Below are 15,297 nucleotides of genomic sequence, written 5' to 3'. Positions count from 1 at the left end.
CCATGTGTGCGCCGCAGGCAGCACGCGTGTTAAGGTCCACAACCGACATTATTCTTTCTTTTTAGAAGAAGATAGAGGGCTTGGATGTACAGCGGAGAGGAAATATACTGGGGGGGCAGGCCTTATGATGGGTGCCCAAGTGGCCCAATCACAACCTGTGATCCGACAAAGCTTTGTCGGGAGGAAATAATGACTTACGATGGTGGTGTTATTTTATACGGAAGCCCGGTAGGGACAATCTCGACGCAACTTCTGCAGACGGGCGCGAATTGCGCCTAAATGGAGTGCCACCTTCTGTTACATTATAACATGTTTATTCCAGCCTAGAATGGAATATTTAAATATAATCAGAGTAAATGGAGAATCTTTTGTCAATTTTTTTTTTTACGGCTTCAGGTAACTTGACATCTGTTTTTGAATATTTAGGGTAAATATAAGTTAAAGTTCAAGAGGTTATTTGTCACATACATACACATACGGTCGTACATCTATGCAGTGAAATGTCATGACACCCGGTGATTACGCACAAGCTCTATAAGCTTGAAAAATACTCAAATGTAATTGCACATATCTGTACATACATAGGCATATTCCCTCTATCTATTCCATTTTATTTTTATTGTATTTTATTCTATATATTTATCTTATTCTATAAGTATTCAACTTACTGTATTACGTTTTAGGAGTCAGTAAGTCGGTCTATTAGAAAGGAATTCTTTACTTTTATTTCTTTTTTTCCTAGGACATAGTGTGCTATCACCGGGTGCGTTGCATTACATTTCACTGCTTCTATGTATGAAAGTATGTATATGTATGTGACAAATAAAAAATCTTGAATCTTGTATCTTGAATCTCTTGAATCTTGAAATGTGCGTAATCGACACGCGGTGCTCATGAATGCGTTAGCTTTCTTTGGTCTTCTCAGTTCCCATTTGGATTTGAAGGTTTTTTTCTTATTTCTTTCTCCAAGAAATGTGGCTCATATTTGCGAGGGCAGGAAATACTAGAAAGCAACCACCACACTTTATTTTTCTCAAAACTGTATTGTTTTTAATCTTTCTGAATGAAAGATCTTCACAGTATCAAAAGTGAATAATAAAAAACAAAGCCAACATACACCCGGCTATTACTGGTATAATATAAATCTACATTCCAAACATTTATGATAATGTTCTCTTGTTGAATATAGCTTGGAAAGCATCAGATGTACGACAAAAAAAAAATCAGCACAGACTTTTAGGAAATAACCCTAAATAGATGAATCGATCATCCCCAACCTAGGTCCATCTCGACAATATCAACTCTTGAGCCAGCGCCCTCGTCCGAGAAGCAGAATAAAACACCCTGACCTACTGTGTTGTGACAAGAGCCTGAAAAGGCCTTAAAAAGACGGCATATGTACACAAAACTAAACATGTGTGAAATGTCAAAGGTCACTGATTTAAAAAGGAGAAAAAAAAAAAAAAAGGAATGAAAGCTGTGCACATTCTGCTGTGGGAGAGAATTTAGAGTTTAAAGACAAAATGTGCAGAAAGCGCTGAAGGACATGTTCTATTAGACAACATGGAGACGTACTAAGAATGCAGTCGATTATGAAGATAGAGTAGAGATTATTGATCAAGGTTGGATAGGCTTGGAAGCAAAAAGCTGCAGTTAACATATACAATATTGAATGCAGGAGAGGGAAGTAAGCATTATTTTTTTTTACATGACATGCATGAGGAAACTGTAATTTAACTCATCACATCTAAGATAGTAGCCAAGTTTATATCACCATTACTGGCATCACGAGAAGTTTGTGTAGTCATTTGTGGGAGTGAGACAATATTTCATAAAAAAAAAAAAAAAATTGGAACTAATTACGATTTTTTGTTTTTCCATTATCAACCTCTTCTTAATTTGCGGGATGGATTTCCAAATTACAACAGGAACAATAACCAAGTACATTGCAATTGGTGTTAGAGGAAACATTGAGAGCATAAGCACGGCACGATCGACACCTTCATGAGACCAGAGCGCCGCAAGTCCCCCTCACGACAAGGAGAGGGTGCTGACGTCATTTTCCCAAAACTAAGATAATTAAGTTATTTCAGAGAGTTCACAATCACCGGTAAATCTCGAAAATGTGTGTCGAGCGAAACAAGTATGGTGGGAGGTGAGGTAGGAAAACCTCAGAGCCAAACAAATAAAATGTACAGAGAACAACATTTTAAGCACCAGAGTAAGCTGATTAGAATCCAGATTAATGTTAAAATTTCCCAGATAAAAACATTTGCAATAAAAACAATTTATTTCATGAAAGATATCTTTTACAATACTACATAGTGAAGCACATGACTGCAGTAGATTAAACATGGTTGTTGTTTTTGTTTTTTTGTCATTTTGAACCTCTCATTGAGTGAACATTGCAAACATTGCAAGTATTTCAGTCTACTGAATGGAAAAATATGACCTTGTACCAGGGGTCCCTTGGCTTAGTGAGTAAGAGAAGAAAACGGGGGAATGAGATCGGGCCTCAGGCCAAACAGGGTTCTACCGAGACAGATTTAGGGGAAGTCGGGAAGTTTGTGTCTTGCACTCTCCCAAGTTATTGAGCTGCATTTGAAGGAACCTTCTTGAGGCTAAAGTTGGACCAGTTTACTGCGACCTTCTGGCGGGTTTGTTTTGCAGAATCCAGACAAAACCTGGAGTGAGGGGAGAGAAAAAAGGGGAGGAAGGGGGTGAGACCGAACCAAGCGATACGAGGGAGAGGAACAAATCGATACGCGGGAGTTGGGCCGGGGCACCGGAGACAATGCCTAAAACCTCGCAGAGAGCAGAAAGACCTACCTTTTGAAGTACTCCACCTCCCTGTCTATCTCATCCATTTCTGTTGGGTCCACGTCTTTGGGAAGAAATACATCATCTAGGAAATGCAAAGGGAAACATTTAATGAAAAGGGTCATTTCTGTGAGGGAACACGCAGGGACAGGCAGGTGTAGCCCAACGTACCGATAGTGCTGCTGGACTTTTCCCCCTTGCTTTTGCTCTTCTTATTCTTGCCCTTTGACTGCTGCAGCTGCCCGTTGGCCTGAGGGGCTGGATGGGTCTTGCTTTCTGAATCCTGCTCAGAACGACCTCCCCGCGGCTCGGCCCGGTGCGCGCCGGAGCCGCTGCCCGCCTGCCGGGATGACCTGCCCTCCTCGGCTTTCTTTGGACCGTTCCTCTGGCTGTCCGCCGCGTGCTGTGGGTGTTTGTTTGCCGTTCTCGAGCCGTTAGCGCTGACGTCCAAGGCCCTCGACTCTGTTTTCGGCGTCTCGTTAGCCGAGATGTGTTTGGCGGGTTTGATGGGATTCTGCTCAGAGGCGGGCGGCTCCTGCCTCTGCTGCTGCTTTTTACTCTTTTTTGACTTGGCAGCACCGGCGGCGGTGTTCTTGGGGTCGGGGGCCTCCTCCTTGGATTTGGCGGCGGCGGGGCCCTGCGGGGGGGCCTGCGGGACGCCTTCAGCCGCAGCGGAAGCACATCTCTCTGGAGAGCGAACACGGATGAGCTTAGAAAGGTTTGGAGTAGAATGCAGCTTCTGGACGTCCTTCGGCCCGGCGGCGACGCCCGCGGCCGCCGCGGCATTTGAGGACGAGACGGCGGCGGCGTCCTCCCAGCCGTTCACCAGGTCCAGGTGGTTTTTAAACGTTCCCAGCGAAAGTGGCGCAAGGTCAAGTTCTATCTGTTGCATCACTTGCATGTCAGTGCAGCCGTTGAGGTGGGACAGTAAATGGTTGCCCTCCAAAGTGGCTGCCTTCTTTGGAAAGTCGTTGACGTCGAGATTAAGGTCGTACATGCTAAACGAGGCTCGGATCGAGTCCTTGATGGTGTTCTTGATTTCCTCGAGCCGGCTGGTGAGGAAGCTGTTCACCCGCTCCAGTTCCAGCTGAGGCCAGTCCAGCAGCCGGCTGGCTTCGGAGCCGTCGGGAATGGACTCGTCGGTCGCCTCGGAGGGACTGGAGTGGGGGTCGCCGCTGGCGGCCTCCACGCTGCACTGCTGGGCCTTCTCCTGAAACACACACAAGCATGAGCACCACCCTGAACCAGGCTGGGAGCTGTCGGGAACTTGATGATTTTATGTGTCAAAGATATTCGCAATTCTTTTGGTATTACGGTTTCTTAGTATTCTGATTCAGAGTCAATTTCACTTACGTGGACTGATTTTCAAACAAACAGTCTTGCCTAGTTCCTTTTTCCCTTGTAATGTGAAATGGAAAGATCTGCTGCACTACTATTGTGTGTGTTCACCTTGATTTACGTGTGCACTAACAAACGAGCTTCCCGAGTTACGTTCCGTCCATTTTTTTTGTATTGATTTACGAGCAAAAATGTGAGTTACGAGGAGCGAGCTTCAGGTAAGCCGCCGCTAGTTGGCGGGGTGAGCGAATCCGGCCAGCATCCCGCGTCGCACTCGTTCACCTCACGTGATTACCTGACCGTGGAAACATCTCATTGTATGTACTCGCATATTGTGCTTTTTGTGCAGTTATCTAGCACAAAAAAAAAAATTCTAACCATGGGTCCTAAGAAAGTAAGTGCTGAGAAGGAGCGGATGATGTCGATTGACTTAAAGCATGAAATCATAGAAAAACATGAGTGATTCTCTTTGACGTTCTCTTTTATTATGTTTTTATACAATGTTTGTTATTTATAACTACATTTTTCTTATTTAAAAACAGCAACAAAAAAAAATTGGGGTGTTTTTTTGGAGGCTGGAACAGATTAATGGCATTTCACTTAATTTCAATGGGGAAAATTGATTTGCTATACGAGCAGATTGAATTACGAGCTCTGTCACGGAACAAATTTAACTCTAAGTCAAAGTGTGTGTGTGTACGTGTGTGTACGTGTGTGTGTGTGTACAAGTGTACACACACACACTGGAGGAAATAATTATTTGATCCCTCACCGATTTTGACAAAAATGGTCTATAATTTTAGTGGTCATTTTTGGTAGGTTTATTATAACAGTGAGAGGCAGAATATCAAAAAGAAAATCCAGAAAATCAATTTCTGAAAATCAGAAAATTATTTTGCATTTCATTGATCATTGATTCACAGTATTTGATCCCCTACCAACCATAAAGAATTCTGGCTCCCACAGATTAGTCCTCTTGCTTTAAGAAAGTACTCCTAATCTCAACTCGTTACCTGTTTAAAAGATACCTGTCCACAGAATCAATCGATCAGACTCCAACCTCTCCATCATGGGCAAGACCAAAGAGCTGTCTAAGGACATCAGGGACAAGTTTGTAGACCTGCACAAGGCCGGAATGGGCTACAAGACCATTGGCAGGAGCCCAGAACTACACAGGGGGAGCTTGTTAATGATCTCAAGGCGGCTGGGACCACAGTCACCAAGAAAACCATTGTTAACACACTACACCGTAATGGATTAAAATCCTGCAGTGCCCGTAAGGTCCCCTTGCTCAAGAGGGGACATGTACAGGCCCGTCTGAAGTTTGCCAATGAACACCTGAATGATTCAGAGAATGTTTGGGAGGAGGTGATGAGACGAAAATCGAGCTCTTTGGTATCAATGCGACTCGCCGTGTTTGGAGGAAGAGGGATTCTGACTTTGACCCCAAGAACACCATCCCCACCGTCAAGCATGGAGGTGGAAGCATTATGCCTTGGGGGTGTTTCTCTGCTAAGGGGACAGGTCGACTTCACCGCATCAAGGGAAAGATGGATGGGGCCATGTACCATGAAATCCTGGGTGACAACCTCCTTCTCTCAGCCAGGACACTAAAAATGGGTGGTGGATGCAGCACGACAATGACCCAAAACATACAGCCAAGGCAACAAAGGAGTGGCTCCAGAAGAAGCACATTAGGGTCATGGAGTGTCCTGGCCAGTCTCCGGACCTTAATCCTATAGAAAATCTGTGGAGGGAGCTGAAGCGCCGAGTTGCCAAGCGACAGCTTGGAAACCTTAAAGATTTGGAGAGGATTTCCAAAGAGGAGCGGTCCAACTTTCCTCCTGAGATGTGTGCAAACCTGGTTATCAACTACAAGAAACGTCTGACCTCTGTACTTGCCAACAAGGGTTTCTCCACCAAGTACTAAGTCATGTTTTGATAGGGGATCAAATACTGATTTCACTCAATGAAATGCAAAACAACATATCTTTTATTTAATGTGATTTTCTGGATTTTCTTTTTGATATTCTGTCTCTCACTGTTATAATAAACCTACCAAAAATTACCACTTAAATTATAGACCGTTCATTTCTTTGTCAGTGGGCAAACTTAAAAAATCAGTGACGGATCGTGTGTGTGGGGCAAGATCTGTGTTTAGGCAGCTTCGATTGTGAGCTGAAACAAGATAAAATATTCTCCTTGAAGATTATATAGTGCCAAAACTGGAAAATCCTGATTCTGAAATTTCATCTTCATGAAATGTCCCCTCACATATTTGAACACCAATACAAAAAAAACCACAAAGACAGACGTTAAATAAGTTCCACTAACTTGTATAAATGGTATCAGAAAAATGCAAGCTAAGAGAGTATAAGTCGCCCAACGAACCTTTTTCTTCTGTTTGTGTCGAGCCCGCTTGGCAGCCTTGGCACTGTTGACGGGTTTGGGCTCGGAACTGTTAATGAAGTCTAACAACTCGTCCACGTCTCTGTTGTCGATAGCGCTGGTCACCGTCAGGTCCGAGTCCTGGCGCTGGGGAAGCTCTTCTTTACGCCGGGTCAGGCGAGAGCGCAGCTTCTCCCTGATCTCAGCGTAGTTACGGCTTGTTGGTGCAGCTGGAGGCTGCGGGCAAACAAAATATTGCATCGGTTAGTGGTACAGTTTCATGTTAGATTCCCATTTTAATCAAAGAAAAACAATAATTTTAAAGCAAATTCTTTCTGCTTAGAAGAGAAAAGAGCAAGTGTAATTACCGCGTTGTGCCCGAAGAACTCGCAATAGCAGCAGTCACAGTATTTGCCGTCCTTCTGGTTGGTTGAAGAGGAGGCGCAGGAGCTCCTCTCGGAGCTGCTGTCCTCGTCTTCTCCTTCTTCGAGCTCTGACGGAGGGTGGCACAATGCCCCATTGGCCAGTTTGTGACCTTTACAGGCCTGGTCCCTGTGAAACAGGACGGATAGGACAACCATCAGAAAGGCGGTAGCCACCGTGCTTTGAGGAAGACCATCCAGGTCCTTTATGCGCATTGATACCCAGCTCCGACTGGGACTCACCTGCAGGCCCCCGCAGCCAGATGGCCAACGTTGGAAGGAGCTGCCGTTCCACCGTTGTGCCCGTTGCAAGGGTGGTTGCAGCCCATTAGAGAGTTGCCCAGTTTGGTATGCTGTGTGTTGACGGCAGGAATGTGGGAGTTTTTGCAAGGGCTTGGTTTCTGCACGGAGGTGGGGCTGTCCGGACCGGAAGAAGCGAGCTTCGCCGTGGGGCTGTGGAGGTTTGGTACCAGCGCGGGGAAGGGAGCGTGGGCCGGCAAACCGGCGCCGGAGGAGGAGCTGACGTGACCGTGCTGTCCAGAGTTCTGCTTTGAGGGGACAAGGGAGGAGGGCTGGGAAGACAGGCCAGTAGGACTATTGGGGGGCACAGAGAGGTCCGAATGTTGGTGGTGGTCATTAGGGTGGAAGGCTTCACCTGGAATAAGGATCAAATTGATAGGCATGAGAAGGCGCTATATATATATAAAATAATCCTACAGCAACTGCTTCCTCTTAATTTAAGTGTGTAGGCAAACAAAGGAACAGCTTTCACACCTGGTGGGGTTGGTCGACGGCACATGGTCTTGAAGTGCTTGGGTGTGGTCTTACAATGGTCAGCTGAGGTAGACAGCGAATTCCCAGGAGATGAACCACTGGAATTCTGGGATGGGTGACTGTAGGGACAAACTTTGGGCCCCGATGTTTTGACAGATTTCCCAGGTGCCTCGTGAAGGCCTCTTTTATCGTGGCAGCCTGCCCCTCCCCCCGTTACACCTGTGCGAGGCCAAAAAAAAAAAAAAAAAAAAAAAAAAAAAAAAGTTGTCGCGAATGAGCTTTCACTTCTGCAATTAACGTCTGCAGCTATATTCATTTTACCAAAACACTCAGAACAGAAACAATCTTATCAGTAACATTTCAGCAAAGTGTCATTACCACACAAATTAGCAGCCTTTCATCAAACCAATTACTAAGACAGGTGTTTGAGCTGATCTGCACAAATAATTAATTCTAAAATAAAATAATTGCTTCGGGGTAATCATCATGCTGATTAAACATAACAAGCAACCTATTCTTCCCTTTGACGATAAAGAGACGTTTCTTTGCAAGACTGTTTGTGGGCTGGGCCTTTTTAGTGGAGAGCAAGACTGGAACGCAAGCATTCTAAAGCTTCACCTAAAGCTTCCTTTACAACTTCCTCCTGAGAGTGACAGGCATAACTGGAGACACCAGTTTTATTGTAGAAAAATTCTCTCATCATTTGGCACCATCTCAAAAATGGAGGCACACCACCAGCTTTCCCGTGTCTTGAGTGAACAGCTAAAGAAACTACCAACTACACCGAGTAGCACACAACATGTGTAGCGTAAACAATCCCTCAACTACAGTCGCAGATGACATGTTTTGTTTTTTTAAACAATATATTCAAATCAGGATTTCAAAGTCATCGTTTCAGAGATGTGGCGATGGCGAAAATGTCTTGCGTAGAAAAGCCAAGCACACATCTGAATATGCCTTTGGCCACAGTAGCTGCCCAGATGGATTGTATTTAAAACCAGCTCTCCAAGCCAACTAATCAGCCTTTGGAGGCATGTCACTGTGCAGTGGCAAAACCAAATACTTTCGGGTTCAAATTTAACAGTACCTTAGTTAAAAAATAAAAAAAATAAAAAATGTACAAACATTGCTTTAGTACTGGCTGATACCACATCCGTTGGTTCAGAAAGCAATGTCCGCTCCATTGTCTTTTCTCACGGGGATCACTGTGACCACGCACCTTGCTGTGAGTGTGAAGACGCGCTGTGGTTGCAGTGGACCCCTCCGTTGGTGTGGGCCGAATTCCAAAGACCCGACAGTTTGTGGGCCGAAAGGAAGGAGCTCGGATCCCAGTCTACAGAACTCTGCTCCGGGTAACCGTTCCCACAGCTCTGAGATTTACAGGAGGACGAGTGCGACAACGGCACCTGAAGAAGACAAAAGTTTTAACCCTTGGATTAACCAAAGGACGGCGGCGTACATGTCGATGCCTCAAGGTTGACTCTGCCACCAGCGTGGCTCACACAGATATTGATGCCAGTATCAGCTATTGGGTCGGCGCTGTGGTCGTAGTCTTGTGAGGGTACCTAATAGCAACCTAACAGGACATGATTGGGTCATTAGCTTTGCTTCAATGCTTAGGAAGAGCTCAATTTTACAGAAATGCCAACTCTAACTCAACATCTGATAGAAATTATTTGTTTTTATGAAGACCAAGGAATTCACTCAATACAATTACTAGTTAAGCCATTACCATTTAATTACATCTTAATTACACCTTTATAAAACACATTTGTGTTGACATGGAAACAGAATACAGAGTGACAGGACTGCTCTCAGTAGTTTCCCTTTCTTCCGACAATTTTTCGTAGAAGTCTGGCCATGCTGCAGCAGCTTCACAGATCTCACTAGCTTCTAGCTTCTAAGGGCACCGCTCCATCTTGATAGGCATAAACACTTGGCAAACGCTTGCCTCTTCTGATTGTCCTTATTTTTAATCAAATGGCCCTAGTGCTGAGTGACAACTTGATAACATGGTGAATTGTCTTTCAGTGATCCTGTATGATGATTAATCAAAGACATCTCAGTATCCTCATAACTATTTTGTAGGTCCAACTTCATACTGCCAAGTTTTATACCATATTGTAAAATGTGATGAACATTAGCTGGATTATATGATCATATATTACTGCGATGATAAAAAAAAATCCTTCCATACCATCAATCCATAAACTCCTGTTACTGCAGATGCACATTTAAGGATAAAGAAAAACCTGGATTTCTTTGGAAACAATTGTATTTTGATTTGTCATTTTTTGTCCAACTATGACGTTACATCCAGAAACAATACGAGCGTCCCTGTTTGCCGGCTAATGCTAACAATGCAACTTCAAAACAGCTGCCTCAGGGATTGAAGGGCCAGGGAGGGAGGGATAAATAAAATCAGATCACATTAAGTGTCTCTAAAACAGCTTATTTTCCACTGGCTTTTCAAATGATAAATATTGAGATAAACAAGGTTTTGTGATTTTCCCATCCAGTGATTCACAAATAGCTTTTTTTAATGAAAAAGTTAGCCATCCCAAGTCATCCCTCTTGTGAATGAGGCTAGACATCTTATGTTTTGCTTTGTAGTGTGTTTTTACACTTCATGACAGCAGAAACAGGCACTTTATTGTAAAATCAAATATTTTAGTTAAAGATCCCTATGACCCTCCACCAGGACCAAGCACCTAAACAAGGGAGAAACTCTCTCCCCAAACACATCTCAGACTCTTGGGACTCCAACTCACTCAAAACTCCAAAATTGCTTATAATGTATGATGATCTCTGTGTTTACACTATGTTCTTTGTGGATTATACTATTCCATGTATCTGAGTATTTGGCAAAAATTCTATACAAATAACATTTTTGTCAGTTATAATCATAATAAGAAAGAAAGTAGTAACGTGGACTCCTGTATTGAACGTATATCTTCATCTATTTATGAGCAAAGAGGATTGATGGAATCTTACAATGGCTTCCATGGACCAAACCATGCAATTAGCCTCAGCTAGGAATAAACTGCAAATTATCTACATTTCTTAAATGCATGGACTGGAAAAAAGTAATATAATCCGTAAAACATCTGACAACATGACCCCCATCACCCCTCATTTACTTACCGGTGTGGGCTGCTCCTGGGTGCTCCGCATCTCCTCCTCCTCCACGCTCTTGCGGCAGCTCTGACAGATCCACAGCGGTACTTCTCCCAGCAGGGACTGGGACAGCGAGGGCACGGCGTCAGCCAGCTTTCGCCCCGGCACCTCACGCAGGAGGGCCTGGGAGAGAGCCGGCACGGCGTCGGCCAGCTTGGTTCCGTGGCCCCCGGGGAGTCCGTTCACAGAGCTCGCTCCCCAGTCCTTAAACTCACGGTGGCACAGGAGGCAGCAGGTGTGCATGGGCTGGGGTGGGGTGGGGCGGGGCGGGGGGTAAAGAGGAGGGGATACAGGTCAGCGCCGAGCCAAGGACTCACAGCCAGGTTGACACAGAAAAGGAAAAAACATCCCTTTATAGGCTTGACTTGTGGTCATTTCCCCCCTCTTGGAGAAGCAATGATGATTACTTGTTTTGTTTGATCAAAACATGGTATGGGTGGCTTCTGAAGAGGGAGGTCCCTGGCAGCCCTTGCTCTTTTCTTGATGTTCCACAGGTCATGCAAAGGATGGAGTTACTGCAAGCGGTTCTGGCTGATTGTGAAAGATTGACATTGATGGTTTGGAACGAGAAGATAAACTCTGTCTTGGGTGCAGTGTCATACAAATACAAATATGTTGAATTTCCTGTGCATTTATAGAATAAAACCCATAGGAGAATGATGTGCCGAATGTGCAGAAGAGTCTGATTCTCAGCTACTATGATCATGGTTTCTCTTTGGGTTGAGGACAGGTTTAGTTACCTTTTCCGATTAAGAGATTTTGTTTTAGACAGTAAAATATACAAAGGTGCATGTTGGAATAATTATAGCACACAGAGGCATGCATATGTGCAGATCTTGTTTTCGATATATATGCAAACTTGCACGCTTTCCCAATTTTGACGGACAAAATTGTTGATAGAGGGGTTTATTGCTATTGTTCGGGTTTACCATTTATTGCCATTTTTCTAAGTTTTTGTATATTTTGAGGTTTATTGTGCATTGCCATTTAGTCCGTTTATTAGGTTTATTGCATACTGTCAATTACTTTCATTTTACTATTGTGTGCCTATTGTCTGGAGAAAGACCGCAAATTCCCCCCGGGAATGAGGAAATCCATCCATCCATCCATCCATCCACTCAGCAGCTAGCTGATGGATGCACAGCCTGTCTGGTCTGCGCCTCGTCAGAGCTTTTTAGTGCAAACCCTGTGTGGCTGCAACGGCCGCCGGTCCGACATGTACTTGCATCCAAAACGCCGAGCCTACACACTGAGGGTTTAGCTGGCTAGCCCCTTGTTCGGAACGACAATCGTAGCTCTCTCTCGTATCCTCAATAAGCATCCATGTAAATACAAGCGCGCTAGCTGCCTAGCATCGGTTAGCATGGCTAGCCTCCGGTGTAGCATTAGCTGGACGTCCGTCTGTTCGAATTACGCACGATAGACCTTAATCCCGCGGATGGGTGCACGCAAAGACATAAAGTTGTTAGTAGCTGCGGGGTGCTCCGGTAGAGGCTGAAAGGGGCCACCTGGTTCGCCCTGGCGGCCGCTCGGTCCGTCCCCGCCGCCCCGCCGCCGCCGCCGCCGCCGCCCGCAGTCGCGCCGCCGCCGGGAGGGACGGGCTTCTTCGGTAGGGTCTGCTGCCCGGGCAGGGACTCCTGCACCGCCCCCGGCTGCTTGCTCTTCTTCCTCGCCATCACACGCGCGTCGGGACTTTAAAAAAACCCCAACAAAAAACAACCCCCAAAAAAACCCCCAAACCTCGGTCTTCTGGGCGCAGTTGTGAACGACGTGCGGAGCGGCTTCGGTTCTCGCGGAGCCTCCAACGTTCCCCTCGTACCTTCCCCTCGTCAAGACAACAGTCAATATGGCGGCGCGCTGGCACACTCTGGGGGTCAGAGGTCAAAGATACTGCTGGCAACGCGGCTCCGCTCCGGAGCCTTTATTTTGAAAGGCTTGTTTTGTTATCTATTTGACGCACGCGTTTGTTTCATGTTCGTATCTGCTGTAGCCACAAAAAAAAAAAAATACACGGTGTACATTTGTTTGTGTGTTTTAGGTATTTATGTCGTTTTTTTTTTTTAAATGTGATTCATTTATGGATTTGTTCATCACATAACAGGTTTATTAAATATATGTATTTTGTGTCCTTATAAATCATATACAAGGATTTTTTTTAAAACGTAACTACATTATTATTATTATTATTATTATTATTATTATTATTATTATTGCACGATAGACTGCATTCATTAACCTGCTGCTCTGCTAGGTGTGTATAACGGACATATTACACATTAATGCAGAATGAGTGCTTTGAGAAAAGTGAAATTGCCGTGTTATAGCAGAACAAATCGAATCTAACTTTAAAGGAAGGAATTTCCGTCTGCCTGTCCATCTGTCTGTCTGCCTGTCTGTTCGTCCGTCTGCCTGCCTGTCTGTCCATCCATTGTCTGTCTGCCTGCCTGCCTGTCTGTCTGTCTGTCCGGCAGCCCATCTGCCTGTCCGTCTGTCCACCAATCTCTCTACCTGTCCCTCGCCTGTCTGTCCGTCTGCCTGGTTGTCTGCCTGTCTGTCCGTCTGTCCGTCAGTCCGTCTGCCCGTCTGCCCGTCCGTCTGTCTGTCTGCCTGCCTGTCTGTCTGTCTGTCCGGCAGCCCATCTGCCTGTCCGTCTGTCCACCAATCTCTCTACCTGTCCCTCGCCTGTCTGTCCGTCTGCCTGGTTGTCTGCCTGTCTGTCCGTCAGTACGTCTGCCCGTCCGTCTGTCTGTCTGCCTGCCTGTCTGTCTGTCTGTCCGTCAGCCCATCTGCCTGTCCGTCTGTCCACCAATCTCTCTACCTGTCCCTCGCCTGTCTGTCCGTCTGCCTGTCTGTCCGTCTGTCCGTCAGTCCGTCTGTCCGTCAGTCCGTCTGCCCGTCCGTCTGTCCGTCCGTCTGTCTGTCTGCTTGCCTGTCTGATTGTACTAACACGCGACCTCTCAGCTCTGTGCAGCGGCGGGGGGGGTGCGCAGGGCATCTGGGCTCTACTAATTCCACCGATCCTCCTCCCGAAATTCTAATACGCCTCTATTTCTACAGCTGGGACTTCATTTTTTCCTGCAAAGTTGTCCTGACATGTTGTAAAACGGTGCTATTTTTTTTTTTTTAATTATTATTATTTTACTGTCAATAAGAAGCAATAGTTTTTCGGAGGGTGTTAATTTTAGGTGAAATAGGTTTTAACTCAAGTCGCCGCCAGAGGGCGCTGCGTTCGTGTGCTTGTGTTTAATTGTCGCCGTTGCGTTAGTTGTAGTCGCTTCCTGTCGAGGCCAGTCGCGTCAGGGCCTCGTCGTGGTAGGTATTTCTTTAACTGTTTGCATTTTGTTTTATAAACCTGAGGGAAAGGACGTTATTCAACATTCACTTGGTGTTAGTTTATAATATTTGTTGTTTTACATCACGTTTTGGAATTGTTCTACGTGTGTGCCAGCTTCCTATGGCGCTGCGTTGTACAGTACGCAGGCCCCAACGCGGTTGAGGCGACATCGTTTTGCGTGTTATATTGAAAAAAAAAAAAATATATATGGATATATACATATACTTTCTTGCTTAGTACCGATGCATTATCTTATGGAATACCTGTGAGGTGCTTTATTTTACTTTATTTATTTTTTTAAACACAGTTGTTTTATGGTTTAGTCAGGGACGTCCTGAGCTGCTGAGCAAAACCACCGACCGGTCAACAGCCGTCACCCCGTCCCGTCGTCACCCTTTCTTCCACCTGTACCTCCCATTATAAACACTATAGAAAAACATTATGAACATTATATAAAAAAAAACATTATAAACATACATTATATCAAAATATTATATACAAATATTATGTGAAAGCATTAAACATGATATAAAAAAACCCCCATTATAAACATTACATACAAACATGATAAAAAATATATCGAAACACTATAAACATTATGTAACAACATTATATACACCACGCCCAGTGTTCTCTGTGACAGAGAGCTTGGACATACATAGTTACCAATACAAATTGGAAAATGGAAAATGTCAGTATACAAAAATAGAAAAACGTGGCAAGAAACAATAAACCAGTGAACCCCGCAAAATGTTTATTCATTTTGGAACTCTGTAATGTGTTTCGTTTTGTATTGTAACTTGCGGACCAAATTGATTAATTTGATATTATTTATGGTCAATATATCTTTACATAAAAGTTTATATATATATATATGAATATATATAAAGAGATCGTTAACTTTTACCGCCTTTTACACAAACTGTTTTGAATTCCACAAACAAATAAGGCTGCAAAACGGTAACGCCTGTCATATTGTACCACTCGTTGCTCTGTTTCTGCTTCTCAGAAAAAAAAACTTTTAAAAAAGGAAAAAAAAAACAA

The 15,297-nt window shown here is 44.6% G+C and overlaps 1 protein-coding gene across 1 annotated transcript; it reads right to left on the bottom strand.

The window, feature by feature from the left end:
* Positions 1-1,033: 1,033 nt before the first annotated feature.
* Positions 1,034-12,706, bottom strand: fam193b (family with sequence similarity 193 member B). Its single transcript, XM_080008563.1, has 10 exons — positions 12,428-12,706; positions 10,887-11,165; positions 8,962-9,148; positions 7,743-7,961; positions 7,212-7,623; positions 6,915-7,098; positions 6,550-6,783; positions 2,992-4,030; positions 2,830-2,905; positions 1,034-2,684 (listed from the first exon to the last, which is right to left on the bottom strand). Exons 1-10 carry the CDS (start codon positions 12,593-12,595, stop codon positions 2,588-2,590), a joined length of 2,895 nt encoding a protein of 964 aa, XP_079864689.1. The 5' UTR covers positions 12,596-12,706; the 3' UTR covers positions 1,034-2,587.
* Positions 12,707-15,297: the final 2,591 nt, after the last annotated feature.

This window comes from Zeus faber (assembly GCF_960531495.2).
Source record: "Zeus faber genome assembly, chromosome: 10".
Lineage (NCBI taxonomy): Eukaryota > Metazoa > Chordata > Actinopteri > Zeiformes > Zeidae > Zeus > Zeus faber.
The sequence above is the reverse complement of the archived record's forward strand: the minus strand, read 5'-3'. Positions and strand labels throughout refer to the sequence as shown.

What these genes read in the sequence shown, in the direction of transcription:
- fam193b (XM_080008563.1), bottom strand. Translation starts at nt 12,595, where the DNA reads ATGGCGAGGAAGAAGAGCAAGCAGCCGGGGGCGGTGCAGGAGTCCCTG. An exon ending in CTGGCTGCGGGGGCCTGCAG is followed by an intron (nt 7,099 to 7,211) that starts GTGAGTCCCAGT and finishes CCTGTTTCACAG; the next exon opens with GGACCAGGCCTGTAAAGGTC. An exon ending in GAGGTGGAGTACTTCAAAAG is followed by an intron (nt 2,685 to 2,829) that starts GTAGGTCTTTCT and finishes CCCTCACTCCAG; the next exon opens with GTTTTGTCTGGATTCTGCAA.